The sequence below is a fragment of the Heloderma suspectum genome, chromosome 2, assembly GCF_057233095.1.
Source record: "Heloderma suspectum isolate Gila_16-S chromosome 2, 16-S_ref, whole genome shotgun sequence".
NCBI classification, from domain to species: Eukaryota; Metazoa; Chordata; class Lepidosauria; order Squamata; family Helodermatidae; genus Heloderma; species Heloderma suspectum.
In genome coordinates this window covers 396575420-396596121 of record NC_139459.1, presented here as the reverse complement: position 1 = coordinate 396596121, position 20702 = coordinate 396575420, and the positions used below count along the sequence as shown (strand labels likewise).

Below are 20702 nucleotides of genomic sequence, written 5' to 3'. Positions count from 1 at the left end.
AATCCTTTCACAGGGCTCCAACCCTGGACATGGAAAAGGAATGATTCCTGGAAGGAACCAATCAGGCAATCAAGGGAAAAGCCTAAACAACCCACACCCATAGAGAGTCCAACTTGAAATCTTTTGTTGATAACTCCAGGCTACATGGTCAAGGCCCGTCAAGATCAAGGGAAGGGCATGCCCACACATGCAAGGAGTTCTACGCCACTGCTTTCGCATTGGCAACTCCACACTGCATGAGTTCTGGCAGGGGGAAGCCCAAAAGTCGTAGATCAAACCCAGCCTGCCATACACTGAGCTGACTACAAATGCAGACACACAATCCACAGCAACCAGAGATCAAGTCTATGAAAAGCCTCACAGGACTTTTCATGGCAAGACTTTAACAATCCAAAGTTCCAGTCCATGTGCAGAGTGCCTCCAAAAGCCTAGACGATGATGGATCCAAAGAAAGAAGGCTTCGGGCAATGAAGACCAGATGTTCCTAGCAAAGGCTCTTCACCTTTGCATCAGCTTAAACGGGAAGGCGTGACGGTAGGACACCCCCTCCAGATCCCATGACATACAAGGGCCTTTAGTCTCTCAGCAAGGCCCCTGTCCGAACATGGCGGCACTGCTCAGCCCTCCAGCCGTGACACTACAACCTGGGCGACCTTTCTGCAAACCCTGCCCCACCTCTGTCAGATTCTCACAGGCAGCAGCTCCCAGACTCCCTGCCTGCCAAGGCCAGACCAGCAGGCGGACAGGGCGTTGGGTGACTCCCCCTGGCTCTGCTCTGGGAACATTGACAGAGATCAGCTCATGCAGACTCTGACATGCCAGAAACTGAAGAAGCCTAAGCCCTTCCAGGCTACTTCTAATCAAATCTTAGTTATAACCTACAAGGCCCACTGCAGTACTGAAGTTGGGCCTTGACAGAAACCTTGCTGGCTGCTCTTTCTGCAGTCACAATAGTGAAGTGGAAAGGGGGCATGGATGGAGAGAGAAGAGGCTGCCCTGTCCACCAAAATGTAAGTCGGCTAGATGGGCAGAGTGGACTGTCTAGCTGAAAATGTTTTTTAAGGTGGAATGGGAGGTGTTTCTGCCTCAGTCATTCTACCCACACTGCCTGGCTCTTGCTGGCACAGCTTTGGATGGGCAGACAGTTCCTTTCTCAGAGTCATCCATCGGAAGAAGAGCAATCGCATAGGATTGCGCTCTATTGAGAGCCAGTGTGGTGCAGTGGTTCGAGTGTTGGACTGGGAGCCGTGAGATCCGGGTTCTAGTCCCCACTCGGCCACGGAAGCTCGCAGGGTGACTTTCGGCCAGTCACAGACTCTCAGCCCAACCTACCTCACAGGGTTGTTGTTGTGAGGCTAAAATGGAGAGGAGGAGGATAATGTATGCCGCCTTGGGTTCCTTGGAGAAAAAAAGGCAGGGTATAAATGCAATAAATAAATAAATATTCTCTAGAACCCTTGTTTTGTTCTGTTTTTAAAAAAGCATCCTGATGTGCTAAGGTTATTAATTAAGGTTACTTATTTATTAAAGTTTATTCCATTTTTTTAACTAAATATCTGGTATGACATCTAAATCCAGGGATTTATTATGTTTAATTGTTTTAAACTTATCACTGGTTATATATTATAAATCTTGTTGGTGCTCGTTACTAACCTTCTAGATATTCTTTAATTGGTTGTTGTTATTTAACAATATTTATGAACTGCTTACATGAACAGAAAGTTCTAAGCGATGTACAAGAATGTAGTATAAGGTCATTAGATCATTGCTGCATACGGAATACAAGATGGACTTCCTTTACAAGGAAAGCTTTATTTTTGTATAATAATTTGTCCTCATTGTTTTTATCATGTGGACGTTAATGTAAGATTTTTCTTTTCTAATTGTGTTCACTACCATTTTAACATTTTTATCCCCACTCCCATTAAAAATGTTTTAAATAATGAAAGGATCTTGTGATTTTACCTATTGCCAAGTAGTTCCAATTCTTTTTTGGGCGAGAAGCTGATATATTTGTTTTCCTCCAATTTGTTTGGGTTTTTTTCTATTTAATTGGATAATTTCTTGTAATGCTTTTCCATTTATATATATGTGTGTGTGTGTGTGTGTGTGTGTGTGTATATATATATATATATATACACTCATTTCACTTATGTAATGTCCTTTTATCACAGGCTTCATCATGTCCCAAATTGTTGCAAAAGCCAATCCACCTGTGTTATTTATTTCCAAGAACTGCTTTATATTTTTTCCTAATGTATTTACTGTTTGTCTAATAACCTGTGGTTAATTGTTAGGATATTAAAATATAATCAGCTCTAATATAAGTTTCCATATCTATTTGAAGAATGTGTAAAAACGTTCTCTTGCTGCTCTAAATATATTACATTATTATCGTTGTCTTTGTCATCATCTGTATACCAACTTATTTGCTGAAAGGCCATCAAGATGGTGCACAACCATTTAAAATAATAAAACCCTAAAACAGCAATCCCAGGGACCTGGTGCAGCCGTCTCTCTCAATTGTCACAGGCACAGCTGTTACCTTGGGGAGAGAAATATGAGCACAAAGGTTCCACCCCTGACAGCATCTTCTCTTCTGAGGTCAACGGCAACCTCAGAAGAGAGTCAGAGAGGAAGAAAAGAGGCTTTCCGGATGGCAGGGAGGAAGGAGGAGATGTCTGGGTCCACTCGATCCAAGATCCAATCTGTTGCCATCCCCTCTCACTGCCTGGTAAGTCATCTCAATGAGCTGACCCCTAGCTGGAAGAAAATGTAAAATGGAGAAACAGGAGGGTGTAAAGGCCTCTGTCCCCCTCCTGCCCTGCCTGGGTCTCGCTGGCAGGGTTTTCAATAGACAACGGGCTCCAAGATTGTGGAGAACCTGGGTCTTGGGGCGGGGGGAGCTGTACACTAGGGCAAGCCCACCCCTATCCCCAAATGTGGAGTATCACCCCCTCACTACTGGGTAATCCCTCTCTTGCAGTGCCAGATTCAACTACACCCCTTTTATTTAACATACGTCTTTTCTCTTAAGGTAACTGGCCATTAGGCGTGTGACAAAACTTCAGAAGTGCCAGAAAGCAAGGTAAACAAAGATATACAGTCAGGGCCAGAAATATTGGAACAAGGATAACTGTTTTGGCAGTCGGCCTCTGTACACCACCAGATTGAAGTTGAAAGGAAACACGCCCAGATGGGAGCGAAGTCAGGACTTTCAGCTGTAATCACCAATATGTTAGCAAATTAGGCTGTAATCCTATACACTTTATCTGGGAATAAATTCCATTCAACTCAGCGGGTTTTAGTTTTGAGTGGACATGGGTAAGATTGTACTGTTTGTGTTATGTACTCATTGTACAGATGAGTGCAGAAATTGCTCAGAAAGAGGAGCCAGGCTGCAGTTGGCAGCTTCCTATGATTAGATGGAGACGTTCTTGGGTCACCAGATTTCTGCTGGGCAGGAGACTGCATTGCTACTGTCTGGCTATGTGTGGTGGTGGGGTTACTTCAGCGCGGGTCAGATCAGCCAGCAATTTCTTTTGCAAGGAGAGAGGTGCTTGGACACTGTTGCTAGGTTCCTTGAGAGCCCTGGTGCCTTGACTCCCTCTAATCCACAAGGGATTCTAAAATTTAAACAATGGATCACAGCTTTCTCTTCTCACCTAACAGAGTGGATCACTTCGCTGCGGATATGTTTCCCTTTCCCCATGCCACTGAGATGTGATCCTGTGAGAAGGAGGTTTAAAATATTTTTCCCCCAGTGCCCCTTGTTACAATGAGTGGAGGCTTTGGGAAACGAACAAGCCCTGGATCCGTTATAGATATTTTTCTGTCCTCACTGGAAGTCACGGTTCCTGTCCAGATGGTGATGGGGTGGAATTCTTCCCCTTCCCTAGTACTAAGGATCAGATACCATCTTTAGTTATTGTTGTCAGTTGCTCTTTTGTATTCAGATCAGGCTTCAATACAATAATGTAGCACTTGGGAAGAAAGATGCAGCCCAGTAGCCCGGCACTGGAGGCCAAGATAGAGAACACCTGCACGGCCACCATGTATTTCCCCTTCGTGCTCAGGTAGGTGGGCACAAAAGACACCCAGACGCTGCAGAAGACCAGCATGCTGAAGGTGATCAGCTTGGCTTCATTGAAGGCCCCAGGCAGCTTCCTAGCCAGGAAAGCCACCGTGAAGCAGATGGAAGCGAGGAAGCCCATGTAGCCAAGGGCACTGTAGAACATGGTGACAGATCCTTGGTTGCATTGCAGAATGATATGTCCAGGCTGGGAGTGCATGTCGGAGTCCAAGAATGGGGGAGAGACTCCCAGCCAAGTGGTGCAGATGACAACTTGGACACTGGAACAAGAAAGGATAATGGTGTTGGCCAAACTTTTCCCCAGCCATTTCCTCATCCTATTCCCTGGCTTTGTGGCCAGGAAAGCCAGCACCACAGTGATTGTTTTGGCCAACAGAGAAGAGACGGCAAGGGAGAAGATAATGCTGAAGGCTGTTTGTCGGAGAAGGCAGGTCACTTTCCTTGGCCGGCCAATGAACAAGAAAGAGGACAAGAAGGAAAGCAAGAGGGAGACAAGGAGAATGTAGGAGAGGTCCCGGTTGTTGGCTTTGACTATCGGAGTTCCTAGGTATTTAATAAAGATTCCCAACACAACCCCTGTTGTTAAGGACAGAAAAAGGGCCAAAGAAGCCAGGGCAATCCCCAAAGGTTCTTCATAGGCCAAGAAGGTTACAGTCTTGGGGATACATTGATCTCGGTCCTTGTTTGGATGCTGATCTTCAGGGCACTTGCTGCAATGTCCTGCATCTGCAAAGAGAAGAGGAAAAAAAAACCAAGACTGTCTTCTGTAACACGAACCTCTCTCTCAGTCTTCCAAAATGGTCTTTTATTACACTCCATAAGGTATGTTTCAGAGTGAATGCTTAAGCTGCACAAGAGTCAGACAAGAGAGTATAGGGGGGAGAGGTTAAGTGCTGAAAAATCATAGGGAAGGCACGGGGTTGTGTAGGTTGTGGATAGCGATGTATGGACTGTGTAAAATCCTCTCCATCTTTGTTTCATGGATTGTCAGGCACCTTTCATTCCATCATCCACCCACAGACGGATACGGATATATTTTTTTCCGTCGTGCGGAAAAATACGGAAATATTTACATAAGTATTTATGAAGTATTTACATAATTTACCTCAGTGTATTGTCCCCCATTCCATTCAGCATTTCTTCAGCAGAAATGTATGTCTTTTTCTATGGATTTCTATGTGTAAATTTCAGGAAAGCAAAAAAATCTTCCGAAAGTCCATGGACTCCGCACGGCCTGAGGGGGACGCTCCGCAGTAGATTCTGCAGGTCGGATGCTTAGAAATCCGAGCTCATTTTAATCCACTATATAGTGGATGATAGTGCTGTGCTGAAAATAAATTGCTTTCAAAAAGAAATTGTAAAGAGAAGAAATTTCGGAGAAATTCTCATGGGCTGGGTTCAGAGTTCTTGTGCTTCCTTTACATATGAGGTGGCCAAGGAGTGTGCAAGAGATCCCACAAAGAGGTCTCGTGTCCTGCTTGTGGGTTCCTGGTCGACAGCTGTTTGGCCACTGTGTGAACAGAATGCTGGACTAGATGGACCCTGGGTCTGATCCAGCACGGTTCTTCTTATGTTCTTAGGATCCTGGCTTTCATTGTACAGTCATCTCTCTGCACCTGCATTAGGATGTCTCCACAATTTGCCCTGGGAAATTTAACATTTGGAAGGTCCTAAGGAAGGTGCTGAACCCCAGAGAATGACAACTAGAGCTGAACTAAAACGTCTCAGAAGACGTTTCCCTCAGAAAAGTCCTGAGATGTTTCTTTTCTTAGCTCCTAGAAATAAAAGCCCACTTTGGAGAATTTCCCCAAATTTCTTCCCCATTTTTGGTGAGTTTCACCTCCCCCCCCCATGTTCTGGAACAATGTATGGGGTTCTGCGGACAATGCAAAATGGGGGTCAGGCTGCCAGCGCAGTTGCTGCTGTTGTCACTGGTAACTAGGGGTGGACGAAAGGCACTTACCTTTCGTCGAAGCTTGTTCGCGGTGGGGAGGAGGCGCTTCGCTGCTCCCCCCGCGAAGTTCAGGCCGGGGGTGAGGCTTCCCGCCTCGCCCCGGCCGAAATTCAGGCCAGGGGGGAGGCTTCCCGCCTCGCCCGGCCGCGAACTCCATTGTTTTTTAAAAAAAACAAAAACGCCCCCGTGATAGGCTACGTGACGATTAACGTAGCCTATCACGGCTAGTTCTGCAAAGTCAGCCGTGATAGGCTACGTTAATCGTCACGTAGCCTATCACGGGTGACTTTAAAAAAAAAAAAAGCGCGTATGCTAATGGCGGCCCCCATAGGGAGCCGCCATTCGCGTTCCTTATTTAGTCGCTGTAGACTACATAAATGTTTACGTAGACTACGGTGAAAATAAGGGCAACGCAAATAGCGTTGCCCTTATTTTCGCCGTAGTCTACGTAAATCTTTACGTAGACTACAGCGACCAAATAAGGAACGGGAATGGCGGCTCCCTATGGGGGCCGCCATTATCCGTTTGCGCTTTTTTTTTTTAAGTCACCCGTGATAGGCTACGTGACGATTTACGTAGCCTATCACGGCTGACTTTGCAGATCTAGCCGTGATAGGCTACGTTAATCGTCACGTAGCCTATCACGGGGGCGTTTTTTTTTTTTTCTTTTATTGGAATGGTGGCGGCGGCAGCCGGTCAAAAGACTGGCTGCCGCTCCCGCCCCGCTAGAACACCCGCCGAACTGCCGGCCGGACCCGCCGCCGGGAGGGACATTCGGCGAAGGTAAGTCCCGTCCCGGGGGGGTGCGGGGTGTGGGGGGGTGCGGAGGATTTCTCCCCGAAACTTGGCGCTCGGCCCCCCGAAGTTTCGGGGAGAAATTCTCCGCCATCCCTACTTGTAACAGCAGTGCAAAACCCCGTCAAAAGTCCTTAGGTAAAGAAGAAGCTGAGCTAGAACCCTCAGGACTGGGAATGACATCAGGACAGACAGCTAGGAGCATATGTTGCTCATGTGGTAATAGTGTAACAGGTAAGGTAAGCCTAAGATGGCTAGGGATGGCAGAGAATTCTGCCACGGATCTCAGTGAGCCCGAATGGGAGTGCATTCGGCCCCCCAAAATCTGTGGTGGAACGGCCTGCCACCCCCCCACCCCCCCGCGGATCCCCCCCAGGACGAGACTCGCCTGGGGTGGATCTTCCGGGCAGCGGCGGCTCTGGCGGCGGCTTCGGCGGCAGCAGCGGCTGGTCTTCCGACCGGCTGCCGCCACCGCTGCCATTTCCACTCTTGTTCTTGTAAAAAAAAAAGACATGATAGGCTACGTAAAGATTTACGTAGCGTTGCCCTTATTTTCATAAATCTTTACGTAGACTACAGGGACCAAATAAGGAACGCAAATGGCGGCGCCCATGGGCACCGCCATTTGCATACGCGCTTTTTTTTTTTTTCAAAGTCACCCGTGATAGGCTATGTAACGATTTACGTAGCCTATCACGGCTGACTTTGCAAATCTAGCCATGATAGGCTGCGTAAATCGTTACGTAGCCTATCACGGGTGGGGTTTTTTGTTTTGTTTTTTCACTTTGTATTTTGCGGCCGGGGAGACGGGGCGCTTCTCCCTGGCCTGAATTTCGGCCGGGCAAGGCGGGGTGCCTCCTCCCCCCGGCCTGAATTTCGGCCGGGCAAGGCGGGGCACCTCCCCCCCCGGCTTGAACTTCAGGGGGAGAACCGAAGTGCCTCCCCCCCACCGCGAAGCAAGCTGCGGGACCAGGTAAGTGACTTTCGTAACATCCCTACTGATAGGATGTGTACCATACATACAGTTATCTAAGTGCATCCTTACAACAATCCTGGAAGCCCGCTTGAGCCCCAGCAGCTTCTGACGGTTCATTAGACTGATTTTAAAAAGGCAAGTAAGGGGAGACATGACATAGGCCCACAAAGTAGGCATGGTGTGGAGAAAGTGGACAGGGAAACATTTTTCTCCCTCTTTCATAATACTAGACCCTAGTGCGGTCATCCCATGAAGCTAATTGGTGGGAGATTCAGAACAGATATGAGGAAGGACGTCTTCACACATTTGCTACCACGTACCACCACATGTAGTGATGGTCACCAATTTCAATGGCTTTAAAATGGGGGTGGGGTGGGGGGTAGATAAATTCCTGGAGGTGAATGTTATCAATGGCTACTAGTCCTGATGGCCATGTGCTACCTCCAGTATCAGAGGCAGTGAGCCCATGTACACCAGTTGCTGGGGAACATGGGTGGGAGGGTGCAGTTGCACTCATGTCCTGCTTGTGGGTTCCCAGTCGACAGCTGGCTGGCCACTGTGTGAACAGAATGCTGGACTAGATGGACCCTTGGCTTGATCCAGCAGGGCTCTCCTTATTTTATTTTTTATTATTATTAAATTTATTAATCGCCCATCTGGCTGGTCACCCAGCCACTCTGGGCGATGTAAAGCGTACAATAAAACAGTTTAAAACAAAATTCTACAGTAAAAACATTTTCTGAAATACCCTAACCCACCCCAAATGCCTGCCTGAACAACCACGTTTTTAATGCACAGCGGAAGCTCATTTAGAGCTTAATGTTATCATACGTTATCATGCTATGTTATCATAAGACAACGTAACAAGATCTTATGTTATCTTATGATAATGACTGCCTCAAGGCTAACAGTAAGCTTCCGGGCTCAGCACGGATCTGAGTTCGAGTCTCCCCAGTCCAAACCCACAGAGCACAGGCTTGGTCCATGCACACCACTGGTCAGGCCTGCTGAGCTGCATCGTTGCCCTCTATGAACTAAGGACTGCAGGATATACGTTGGATTCTTTCAACACAGTTTCGCTGCAGTGATGCATGGAGCAGAGACCGGAGTGCAATTTAAGCAGAAGAAGGCCAGGTGTAGGGGGAGGAAGTTGAACCCACCCCCCTCCATTCTCCAGTTGTCCACTTCTCAAGTCATCTTTTTCTACTCACTTTGTGAAATTAGTTACGGAGATGACCTATCTACACAAACTGAGAAAGGCAGCAAGTTTGGAAACTGTCGGATTTCCCGGTGAGTGGATCAGCGCCCTGTTGTGCAAGGGGCTGCCCGTACTTCTGAGGCCACCCACCTTCCTGAGTAGAGATGGTCCCTTCTGCACAGGGAGTACATGCATAGCAGCAAACTGGTTCTCCTTCCTGAATCGCCTTGGCATTTCCAGGTCGACAGCTTTCAGTACACCGTGACCGAGGTATGGTCTAGAAAGACGAGGAGTATCAAACCAAAAGTGCTCTAGGGATTTTTTTTTAAATCTCTGGAACAGTATGTAGATGAGTCATAGAGTTGGAAAGAACCCAATGGGTTCCCCTTTTCACCAACTGATATCCCCAAGTGGGATATCACTTTTTGACGGCAGTACTTTTGACACAAGGAAGGCAAGGTGCACTGACGAAGGTTGCCACATGCCAAAGGAATATTGCCATGATACTATAACCCAGGTCCATCCCCTGAAGCTGAATGGGTTTTTTACCCAAACCCATAGGGCAGTATCTAATGGTGTCATTCCACTAGTGCAAATAATGTTGCACTAGCAGAAGCTATGTTCCAGGCTACGCACAAGGGGAGATTCCAACTAAACTTGTGTTTGCTCAAACAGTTGCACAAGAGATTGCACAACCGCTTTCAGGAGAGGTGGCCATCAGGCACCGCTAGTGCAATGCACTGTGCAATTCACAAGCACTTGCATAACTAAGACTTAGCAGAGCTCTGCTAGCACTGTTTGGGCAGGATCCAATGAGGTGCTCACTCCTCTTGCGCCCCACTGATAATGCTGCACAAGTGGCCCCCACCGCTTGCACAACTGCACTTTAGCACTTCTGGGGTGACCCGAAATGAGTGGGACCACTCGTTTCTGGAAGGAGGCAGCTTGGCGGAGCACTCCTAAGCGAGCTCCGCTGACCTACATCCTTTGAGGAATGAGCATGTCTGCTTGTTTGGGGGCTTCTCCTAAGAAGTGCTAAATCTTCCTGGCATAAACTGTGGGTCCTGTTCGTGCAATGTGATCGGAAGGGAATTGGGGCGGAAAAGAATCAGTGGGGGTGTAACCACCCCCTTGAATTCTGCCCTTTGAGTTTGCAGAACGACAACATTGGATACTGCCCACAGGGTCAGTCTAACAAGATACCATGGTTGATGATATCAAAAGCTCCTGAAAGAACAAGGAGAATCAACATGATTGCACTCTCCCTGTAAGTAGAGTACATAGAATCATAGGGTCGGAAGGGGCCTACAAAACCAGGAAGCCTTCCCAGGCAGTCTCCCATCCAATACGAACCAGGGCTGAGCCTGCTTAGCTTCCGAGATCAGCCAAGATCAAGTGCATCCAGCCCTTTTGACTCTCTTCCAACAAGGTCATCCACCTAGGCAACCAAAACTGTCTCTCTTCCATACCCCAGCCTCAACCCAGATTGAAATGGGTCTAGATAATCCATTGCATCCAACCATACCTGGAGCTGGCCTGCCACCACCCTATCAAGCACCTTGCCCAAAAGGGAATATTCTCAACTGGGTGATCGTTCTGACAATCAGCTAGGTCCAGTGAACTTTTTTTTTTTTTTTAATGAAGTGGCCTTGTGACCACCTCTTTCAATGTGGCCAGGATCAGTCCTTCTCTCAATGAGGCATCAGTAGCCTTCTGAACCCACCCAGCCTAGTTCAGATGGGCAAGGGTCAAGCATACAGGTAAGAAGGCCAGACCTTCCCAAACACCTTGTTCACATCTTCAGGCCACATAAATTGAAATGGATCACATAAAACTAGATCAGACAGTGCTCTAGACACCCTCCACAGGACCTGTATCGATAATGGCATCAGAGTCAGGGCAAATACTGGCAACTTTATTCCCCAAGTGCCAAGCAAGCTTGTCACAACAGGCCTTCCTAGGATTATTTATTGACTTGATTTGTAGCCCGCCTTTCTACCAAAAATGGCGCTCTGGGTGGCTTTAAATCACTGATCAGAACAACAACAAGCAAATCCATTAAAACACAATTGAAAAAAATTGAAAACACAACAACACAGAAAAAATAGCACCCTGTCAGCAGACCTGTGACACAGAAAAAGGCCCACTTGAATAAAGCGGCCTTTGCCTGCTAGCAGAAGGACTGTAGAGAGAGAGTGAACCTAGCCTCCCTTTGCAGGGAGTTCCACAGCCAGGGAGAAGCCACCAAAAAGGCCTCTTTTGCATTGCCACCAGTTCTGCCTCTGAACGTGGCAGTCTCGAAAGAAGGGCTTCTCCCAAAGATCTTAAGAACCAGTCAGGCTGGTATGGGAGAAGGCGGTCTTTCAGGTAGCCTGGTCCCAAGCCATATAGGGGTTTATAGGTCATAACCAGCACTTTGAATTCTTCCCAGTAATCAGTGAAGCTGTTGTAACAAGAGAGCAACGTGCTCCCTGTAACCAGCCCTGGTTAACAGTCTGGCCACAGCATTCTGGACCTGCTGTTTCTGAAAAGTTTTTAGGGATGTCAGAGAGATCTTATTATATCCAGAGGTATATAAATGCCACAAATACATAAATAAATTCATTTGGAGGTGGAGTTTGATTAGTTTCCCCAGGCTTGGCTCTCTGGACTTTGTTTCAGTTCCCACTGTGGCGCCCAACTCAATCTGCAGCAAGTCAGGCCAGCCTGTGGATTTTCTGGGAATTTTGTGCAATGGGGGGGTCTGCAATTTGCACAAATTTCTGAGCAATTTGTGCAAATCATGGCCAAAGCTGCACAAATTACGACCAGATTTGTGCAAATTCAGCCATATTGTGTGCGAATTCAGCCATAATTTGCACAAATTGCTCAGATATATTTGAGCAAATTGCATAAAAAAACCCCGCCACCCCCAATGTGCAAAACGTTCCTGCAGTTCTGGGAACAGCCCACAGCTCAGCTCGCAGATGCAAAGTGAGTTGTACATGCCACAGAACTCTGTCAAGCCAAAAAAGAACCAGACTTCCCAATGACGGATATTCCTAACAGTTTTCAAAGGCTTCCTCACGTAGAGTGCCTTACGGAGAGTTACATCCAAATGGGATATAACTAAGGCATGTGTGACCAAGGCCAGATCAGACATCTCTAGCACAACCTTCCTAGGGTCCAGATGGAATCATATGGTTACCTCTTGAAAAAGCTCTGCCCAGATGTACCAAAGGTGCTAGGGTGAGACATTCCATAAAGCATGTGATCTACCACTGAACTATGAGCCTCTGTCCCTCTTCAGGTTTCAGACTGTCCAGCTTTCTGCTCATGCCAGACTCCCAGGGCCCTGATTTAGAAAACACACAGTTCGGGGTCTGGAGCTGGTTGTGGCAATCCCTTATCCCACTGATACTGCCTGCCCATCTCTGTACATGCATCCCATGCATTTGCTCCATTGATATTCCCTGCGTCATTAATTTATAGTCTAACAGCCCAAAATTATTAGAGCTGAACAGGGAAGAAGATGAACGAACACACCACCCACCTGTTTAAAGCAACTGGGCCACACAATGGCATCCTGGTTAATGGTGAACTTTACGTCTGAAGCTGCCTCTCTCCCGATGCTCCCAACTTTCACTTTATGAAAGGACTTATTGGGAAACGCCACCCAGTTCACGATGTCAAAGTTGGCTGCCAGGTCTCCGTTCTCATCCAAGTAAACGCCATCCATGGAAGTGTTGTAAAACTGAACATTTTGCAGGAAAGGGTGAAGCTAGGATGACGAGAGAGAACAGCATCTTTTAGAAAACGGAAACAAGTGGTTGTAATGTTTTGAGAATCTATCTGTGACAGAAAAGGTCATACCTGCCACGACTGTAGCTTTTGCTGTTCCAACTTGTCTCTGCCTGCCGCCATCATCCACTTGGATCTGGACGAGTATGCAACATTTATGGCATGTGCCACAAACTGGATGGTCTTGTATATATTGTAGTCATCACCAGACAGGATTCTTTCGAGCACATCCTGGGTCGGCAACTCTAGTTTCTCTGTCTCTCTACATGTTTTCTGGCTTTTCACGGACAACACATGCTTTCGATATGAACAATTAAATGCTTCCTCCCCAAACTGCTTGACATGAGTAGAAAAGGAGTTAAAGTTGTCATAGTTGGGACTTTTTTTGTTCTGGACTGAGAAGGACAAAGAACCATGGAAGTGATGCCTTTCTAAAACATTTGAAGCCAAGGTGACGTCCTGCAAAGTTGTTGCAATACAGATTTTCCCCATGATAGGATTCACGATGTTTTCAAGTTGTTTTTTCAGGTATAGAAGATCTAACATGGAGTGAGAATACCACCCGTAGTAGACAAACGTATTGACTCTTCGTTCTATCAGTAGTGATGTGATGTAGTCCACATCTAAAATCATCTGATAAAAAAATACCTTTTGTCCAGTGATGGTTTGTGAAAAGGCAACACAAATACCGTTTGTGAGTAGCACAGGGGTCAAGGTGTTTATGAACCTTTCTCCATTGTCATTATTTGGCGCAATAAGACCAATCCATGTCCAGCTGAAATGCAAGAGCAATTTGACAATCCCCAGGTACTGGGGTTCTTCTTTTGGGACCATTCGGTAGGAAAAAGGGAAATGACCTTTATCATGAATAGCATGAGATGCAAAACCATAACCGACCTGGCAAGGAAAGGAAGAGATGGTTGTGTTTGTTTTATTTTCAAGACAAAGCTTGAACGTTTGTTCACCTCCGATTACGCAGCACAGCGGTGCGCAACCTTTTCATCTCCAAGGGCCACATCTATGTGTTGGATGCAGGTCTGGGGGCCATGTGCATGTGCGCAAACACAATATGCACATGCATGTGCGCACACGCACACACACACTTTTTCTCCCTCACATATACACACATGTCCCCAAACTCTCCCAACCCCCACCACTCTGTTGTTTTCTTACCTTTTACTTTTTAAAAAGCGGCTTTGGGAGCCACTCTCACAGGGCTCTATGGCTCCTGCCATAGAGATCCCATTCTTTGAGTGTCCTCTTGGAAGCTCCATGGTTCCTGCCATTGAAGAGAAAAAGGGCAGAAAGAGGTGGGCAGTTCCAAAGAGATGGAGATGAGCTGTGGATTACTGGCAGTGGCCGAGGGGGGTGGGCATGCACGAGATGGTTTTGGGGTGTGTGTTCAGGTTGTGCACCTCTGAAGTACCAAAATGCCATCTTTATGAGAGATGTTCAAATATTTCTTCGCCCACCCCCTGTTCAATGCAGGAATCCAAGTCAAAGCATCCCTGACAAGTGGCTGTCCAGCTTCATCTTGAATGCCTCCAGTGTGGGAGAGCCCACCACCTCCCTAGGTCATTGGTTCCATTGTCATATTGCTCTAACAGGCAGGAAGTTTTTCCTGATGTTCAGCCGGAATCTGGCTTCCTGTCACTTGAGCCCATTATTCTGTGCCCTACGCTCTGGGATGATCTAGAAGAGATCCTGGCCTTCCTCTCTGTGACACCCTTTCAGGTACTCGAAGAGCGCTATCATGTCTCCCCTCAGTCTTCTCTTCTCAAGGCTAAACATGCCCAGTTCTTTCAGTCTCTTGAGGGCTTTGTTTCCAGTCTCCTGATCATCTTTGTTGCCCTCCTTTGAACCCTCTTGTGTCTCTGCATCCTTCTTCAAGTGTGGTGTCCAGAACTGGACACAGTACTCCAGATGAGGCCTAACCAGTGCTGAGTAGAGGGAAACTAGTACTTCATGTAATTTGGGTGCTATACTTGTATTAATGCAGCCCAAAATAACATTTGCCTTTTTTTCAGCCACATCACATTGTTGTTCCATATACAGCTTGTGATCTACCACAATTCCAAGATTCTTCCTGCTTGTAGTATTGTTGAGACTCTCCCACGTGTGGTTGAAGAAACAGAAATGATGGAAAGTTTTAAATGCCTCTTGAAAACACACCTATTCACAAGGTTTTCCCTGACCTGTGAGGGACTCTGTTAGTACCCTGTTGTTATAATATTGTAATGTTTTAAAACATGGACCCATGGCCCAACTGGAGTCCACTCGGAGAAGATCCTTCAGTGTGGTGGCTCCAGTCCTATAGAACTCCCTGCCTCTGGAGGTCAGGCAAGCACAAACACTGGGTTGTTTTTGGTGCCTCCTGAAAACAGCTCTTTTCCATGAAGCCTTCCTTGGTTAACCAGACTTGGTTTTATTGGCACTCTTTAAAAAAAGAAACAAAAAATCTTAATGTGATGTTTCTTCTTTTTATCTTTTGTCCATTCTATCTCTTTTTATTGACCACACCAGAATCTGTTTAGATGTGGAGCAGTATACAAATATTGTAAATAAATAAATAAATAAATAAATAAATTTGAACTAGTTTTATTTTATTTTATCTGGGCTTTTGCATTGTTATCCTGTATTTTAATGTGAACCACTTAGAGAGTTTAACGTATATGCAGTATAGAAGTATCTAATAAACAAATGAACAAATAAATAGATAAAGGTAACACAAAGGAACAGAAACTCTCAGAAAGGAAATACAAGCAAAAGCAGGAAGCCAGCTAGGGAGGCAGATGGACTGTTGGATGATAACAAAGTTAAAGGAGTACTAAAGGAGGATAAGGAGATTGCAGAGAAGCTGAATGAATTATTTTCATCTGTGTTCACTGCAGAACATGATGCCCCCATCAAGACTGCTTTTGTTTGTTTTGGAGAAACCATAGAGATCCCCCCCAAAATTACAGTAGTATGCCCCCCCCACACACACACACACTTTCTAGTTGGATTTGGTTCCTCCTTCAAACTCTGGGAGAGACCACCGCTTAGTGATAAAGCACATGCTTTGAATGCAGAAGGTCCGTGGGTTTCACAGTTAAAAGGATCAAGTAGAACTTCATGGCTGGGAAAACCCTTCCACGTCTTGTGTCTCTCCATCTGTTTGTTTTCTGCCACATTTCTGTTTTGAACTGAGCCCTTTCCTGAGACACATATTCTTCAGAGAGCTCAATAATTAAGACTGAGGGAAGGATTGATGCTCATCGTGTGTGCATTCATACCATGTTCACCCTCTAAAAGTGTCAGCATCAAGGGTAGGCATGGCTGGGTACCTGTTGAGGGCCCACATCCCAGCAGAGGCCCACTGACAAGTTCTCCCAGGAGTTGTTTCTCCTATTCACCATGACAACTTGCTTGTTCAACTGCCTATCTCTCTCTGGCCTAGGCAGGGGTGAGACATGTGGTCATTAGGAGGAGGAGCTGATACCATGGCCTGCTTGCTCACTGGCTCTGTACCTAGACTCATAAAAAAGTAGGGTTGGAAGGGGCCTATAAGGCCATCGAGTCCAACCCCCTGCTCAATGCAGAAACCTAAGTCAAAGCACCCCTGACAGATGGCTGCCAGCTTCATCTTGAATGCCTCTAGTGTAGGAGAGCCCACTACTTCCATTAGTGGTTCCATTATCGTATTGTTCTAACAGTGAGGACGTTTTTCCTGATGTTCAGCTGGAATCCGGCTTCCTGCAACTTGGGCCCATGATTCTATGTTCTGCACCCTAGGATGATCGAGAAGAGACCTCTCAAGCAAGCAAGTGGAAACAATGATGAGAAAGAGGATAAGGAGCAATAGCAGCAGGTGACAATGGTGGTAAGAAAGTAGATTCTCTGAGGGAGTGGGCCCATTGAAAGTGTTTTGCCCGAGGACCATCAAAGGTCTAGATCTGACACTGTTCTAAAAGATAGCGGTTTATATCATTTTATGGCCTTGCCACTGAAGTTAAAGCAGAGCCAATAAGGCAAAAGAAATGTGGGTTAACACAAGGGAAAATAGAAGTCTCTACCTAATCCTTTCTCCCCAAAACTGCTCTGGCTTCATTTTTTGATGCCCAATGCTCATTTCTTGAAGAGACCATGAAGTGGAACTTTGGTTGTTTATTCGGTCAGTCGCTTCCAACTCTTCGTGACTTCATGGACCAGCCCACACCAGAGCTTTCTGTCGGCTGTCGCCCCCCCAGCTCCCCCAAGGTCGAGTCCGTCACCTCCAGAATATCATCCCTCCATCTTGCCCTTGGTCGGCCCCTCTTCCTTTTGCCTTCCACTTTCCCTAGCATCAGCATCTTCTCCAGGGTATCTTGTCTTCTCATGATGTGGACAAAGTACTTCAGTTTTGCCTTTCGTATCATTCCGTGAGCAGTCTGGCTTTATTTCCTGGAGGATGGACTGGTTTGGTCTTCTTGCAGTCCAAGGCACTCTCAGAATTTTCCTCCAGCACCACAGTTCAAAAGCATCCATCTTCCTTCGCTCAGCCTTCCTTATGGTCCAGCTCTCCCAGCCATAGGTTACTACAGGGAATACCATTGCTTTAACTATGCGGACCTTTGTTGTCAGTGTGATGTCTCTGCTCTTCACTATTTTATCAAGATTTGTCATTGCTCTCCTCCCAAGAAGTAAACGTCTTCTGATTTCCTGGCTGCAGTCAGCATCTGCAGTAATCTTTGCGCCTAGAAAGACAAAGTCTGTCACTGCCTCCACGTTTTCTCCCTCTATTTGCCAATTATCAATCAAGCTGGTTGCCATAATCTTGGTTTTTTTGAGGTTGAACTGCAACCCAGCTTTTGCACTTTCTTCTTTCACCTTCGTCATGAGGTTCCTCAGCTCCTCCTCGCTTTCAGCCATCAAAGTGGTATCATCTGCATATCTGAGATTGTTAATGTTTCTTCCAGCCATTTTAACTCCAGCCTTGGCTTCATCAAGCCCAGCACGTTGCATGATGTGTTCTGCGTACAGGTTGAATAGGTAGGCTGAGAGTATACAACCCTGCTGTACTCCTTTCCCAATCTTAAACCAGTCCGTTGTTCCGTGGTCTGTTCTTACCGTTGCTACTTGGTCGTTATACAGATTCCTCAGGAGGCAGACAAGATGACTTGGTATCCCCATCCCACCAAGAACTTGCCACAATTTGTGATGATCCATACAGTCAAAGGCTTTAGAATAGTCAATAAAACAGAAATAGATGTTTTTCTGAAACTACCTGGCTTTCTCCATTCTCCAGAGGATATTGGCAATTTGGTCTCTAGTTCCTCTGCCTTTTCTAAACCCAGCTTGTACATCTGGCAATTCTCGTTCCATGAATTGCTGGAGTCGACCTTTCAAGATCTTGAGCATTACCTTACTGGCATGTGAAATAAGTGCCACTGTTCGATAGTTTGAACGTCTTTGGTGCTTCCCTTTTTTGGTATGGGGATATAAGTTGATTTTTTCCAGTCTGTTGGCCATTCTTGTGTTTTCCAAATTTGCTGGCATATGGCATGCATCACCTTGACAGCATCATCATGCAAGATTTTAAACTGTTCAGCTGGGATACCGTCATCTCCTGCTGCCTTGTTATTAGCAATGCTTCTTAAGGCCCGTTCAGCCTCAGTCTTCAGGATGTCTGGCTCTAGCTCATTGACCACACCATCAAATATATCCCCGATATTATTATCCTTCCTATACAGATCTTCTGTATATTCTTGCCACCTTTTCTTGATCTCTTCTGCTTCTGTTAGGTCCTTGCTATCTTTGTTTTTCATCATACCCATTTTTGCCTGGAATTTACCTCCGATGTTTCTAATTTTCTGGAAGAGGTCTCTTGTTCTTCCTATTCTATTACCGTCTTCCGCTAACGCGTATTGCTTGTTTAAAAATAATTCCTTATCTCTTCTGGCTAACTTCTGGAATTTTGCATTTAATTGGGCATATCTCCCCCTATCACTGTTGCCTTTTGCTTTCCTTCTTTCTTGGGCTGCTTGCAGTGTCTCAGCAGACAGCCATCTTGCCTTCTTGGTTTTCTTTTTCTTTGGGACGTTTTTTGTTGCTGCCTCCTGAACAATGTTGCGAACTTCTGTCCATACTTCTTCCGGGACCCTATCTTCTAAATCTAGTCCCTTAAATCTATTCTTCACCTCCACTGCATATTCATGAGGAATATTCGTGAGCTCATATCTAACTGATCTGTGGGTCTTCCCTATTCTCTTGAGTCTGATGATTCTAAATCGTGCAATAAGAAGTTCATGATCTGAACTACAATCAGCTCCAGGTCTTGTTTTTACCAACTGAATAGATGTCCGCCACCTTTGGCTACAAAGAATGTAGTCAATCTGATTTCGGTGTCGACCGTCTGGTGAAGTCCATGTATAAAGTTGTCTTTTAGGTTGTTGGAAGAGAGTGTTATGCACAGTGAGTTGTCTTGGCAAAATTCTATCAGCCTATGTCCTGCTTCATTTTGTTCTCCCAGACCATGCTTGCCTGTAATTCCAGGTGTCGTTTGACTACCCACTTTAGCATTCCAGTCTCCTGTAATGAAAATAACATCTTTGTTTGGCGTACTATCCAGTAGATGCTGCAGATCCTCATAGAACTGATCTACTTCTGCTTCTTCAGCATCTGTGGTTGGGGCGTATATTTGGATCACTGTGACGTTAAATGGCTTACCCTGAATTTGAATTGAGATCATTCTGTCATGTTTTGGATTGTATCCAAGCACTGCTTTAGCCACTTTATTATTAATTATGAAGGCTACTCCATTTCTTCTGTGGTCCTCTTGTCCAAAGTAGTAGATCTGGTGGTCTTTTGATGAGAAGTGGCCCATTCCAGTCCATTTCCGTTCACTGACACCCAAGATGTCTATATTTAATCTTGACATCTCCCCAATAACCACATCCAATTTGCCCTGGCTCATAGATCTTACATTCCAGGTTCCTATGCTGTGTTGATCTTTAGAACATCGGATTCGTCGTTCACCACCAGCACCATCAGCTGCTAGCCGTTCTTTCGGCTTTGAGCTAGCTGCGTCATCACATCTGGGGCTAGTTGAACTTATCCTCTGCTCCTCCCCAGTAGCATTTTGACCATCTTCCAACCTGGGAGTCCCATCTTCCGATGGTATACCGACATATCTCTGGTTGTACTGATCCATTTAGTTTTCATGGCAAGAATACTGGGGTGGGTTGCCGTTTCCTTCCCCAGGGATCGTATTTAGTCTGACGTCTCTGCCATGACCTTCCCGTCTTGGGTGTCCCTTCACGGTTTAGCTCTTGACGTCACTGAGGTGCCCAAGCTCCAGCACCACAACAAGGTAACGATCTCCTTTGCTGAAGGAAGTGGAACTAGTCCCAGTCTTATCACAACCATGACCACCACCTATTCATACCTGTGGGATTTTGTAGATGCCCAACATGGATGCAATCTGGCTGGAGATTTCCGAGTTGGCCCCTTCAAGGACAGCCAGCAGGAGATTCTGCCTGCCACAGCAGTAGTTTGGAACATTTGCCTGCCCAGTAGACAGCAGGTCTACCAAGGCATCAGAAGTCCTTCTTGTGTCGAAATAATTCTCAAAGATGTCGTAGCCCAGAGTGATGTTGGGTAAGAGCCTGGGATTCCGGTTGATCTCTTGAATGGCAATCAAGTAGGGCAGAATGTGCGAGTAATTCATATGTTCCACTCTGCAACAAAACATTGACATTGTCATGCTCCATGAAATGAGAACATGTCAGATCACTCCTTCTTCAACTCAAAAGGGTCTTTCAACACTTGTCCAAGCCTTGGTTACATCACATCTAGTTTGTTGCAATGCACTCTACGTGGGGCTACCCCTGAAGAAGCTTCAGTTGGTGCAAAATGCGGCAGCTAGGCTGTTAACCAGTACACGGTT

The 20702-nt window shown here is 46.2% G+C and overlaps 1 protein-coding gene across 1 annotated transcript; it reads right to left on the bottom strand.

The window, feature by feature from the left end:
• Positions 1 to 199: 199 nt before the first annotated feature.
• Positions 200 to 20483, bottom strand: LOC146356550 (vomeronasal type-2 receptor 26-like). The gene is made up of 8 exons (XM_084830177.1): positions 20202 to 20483; positions 12869 to 13693; positions 12549 to 12776; positions 9167 to 9293; positions 3917 to 4819; positions 3666 to 3729; positions 2546 to 2616; positions 200 to 243 (listed from the first exon to the last, which is right to left on the bottom strand). Exons 1-8 carry the CDS (start codon positions 20481 to 20483, stop codon positions 200 to 202), a joined length of 2544 nt encoding a protein of 847 aa, XP_084686303.1.
• Between the last annotated feature and the right edge of the window lie 219 nt (positions 20484 to 20702).

Bases quoted from the DNA above. Each gene is read 5' to 3' on its own strand.
- LOC146356550 (XM_084830177.1), bottom strand. From the start codon at position 20,483: ATGAATTACTCGCACATTCTGCCCTACTTGATTGCCATTCAAGAGATC. The intron at 12,777-12,868 runs GTATGACCTTTT...TCGTCATCCTAG, and splicing joins AAAAGCTACAGTCGTGGCAG to CTTCACCCTTTCCTGCAAAA. The intron at 4,820-9,166 runs GTGGGTGGCCTC...TTCTCTTTGCAG, and splicing joins GACCATCTCTACTCAGGAAG to ATGCAGGACATTGCAGCAAG.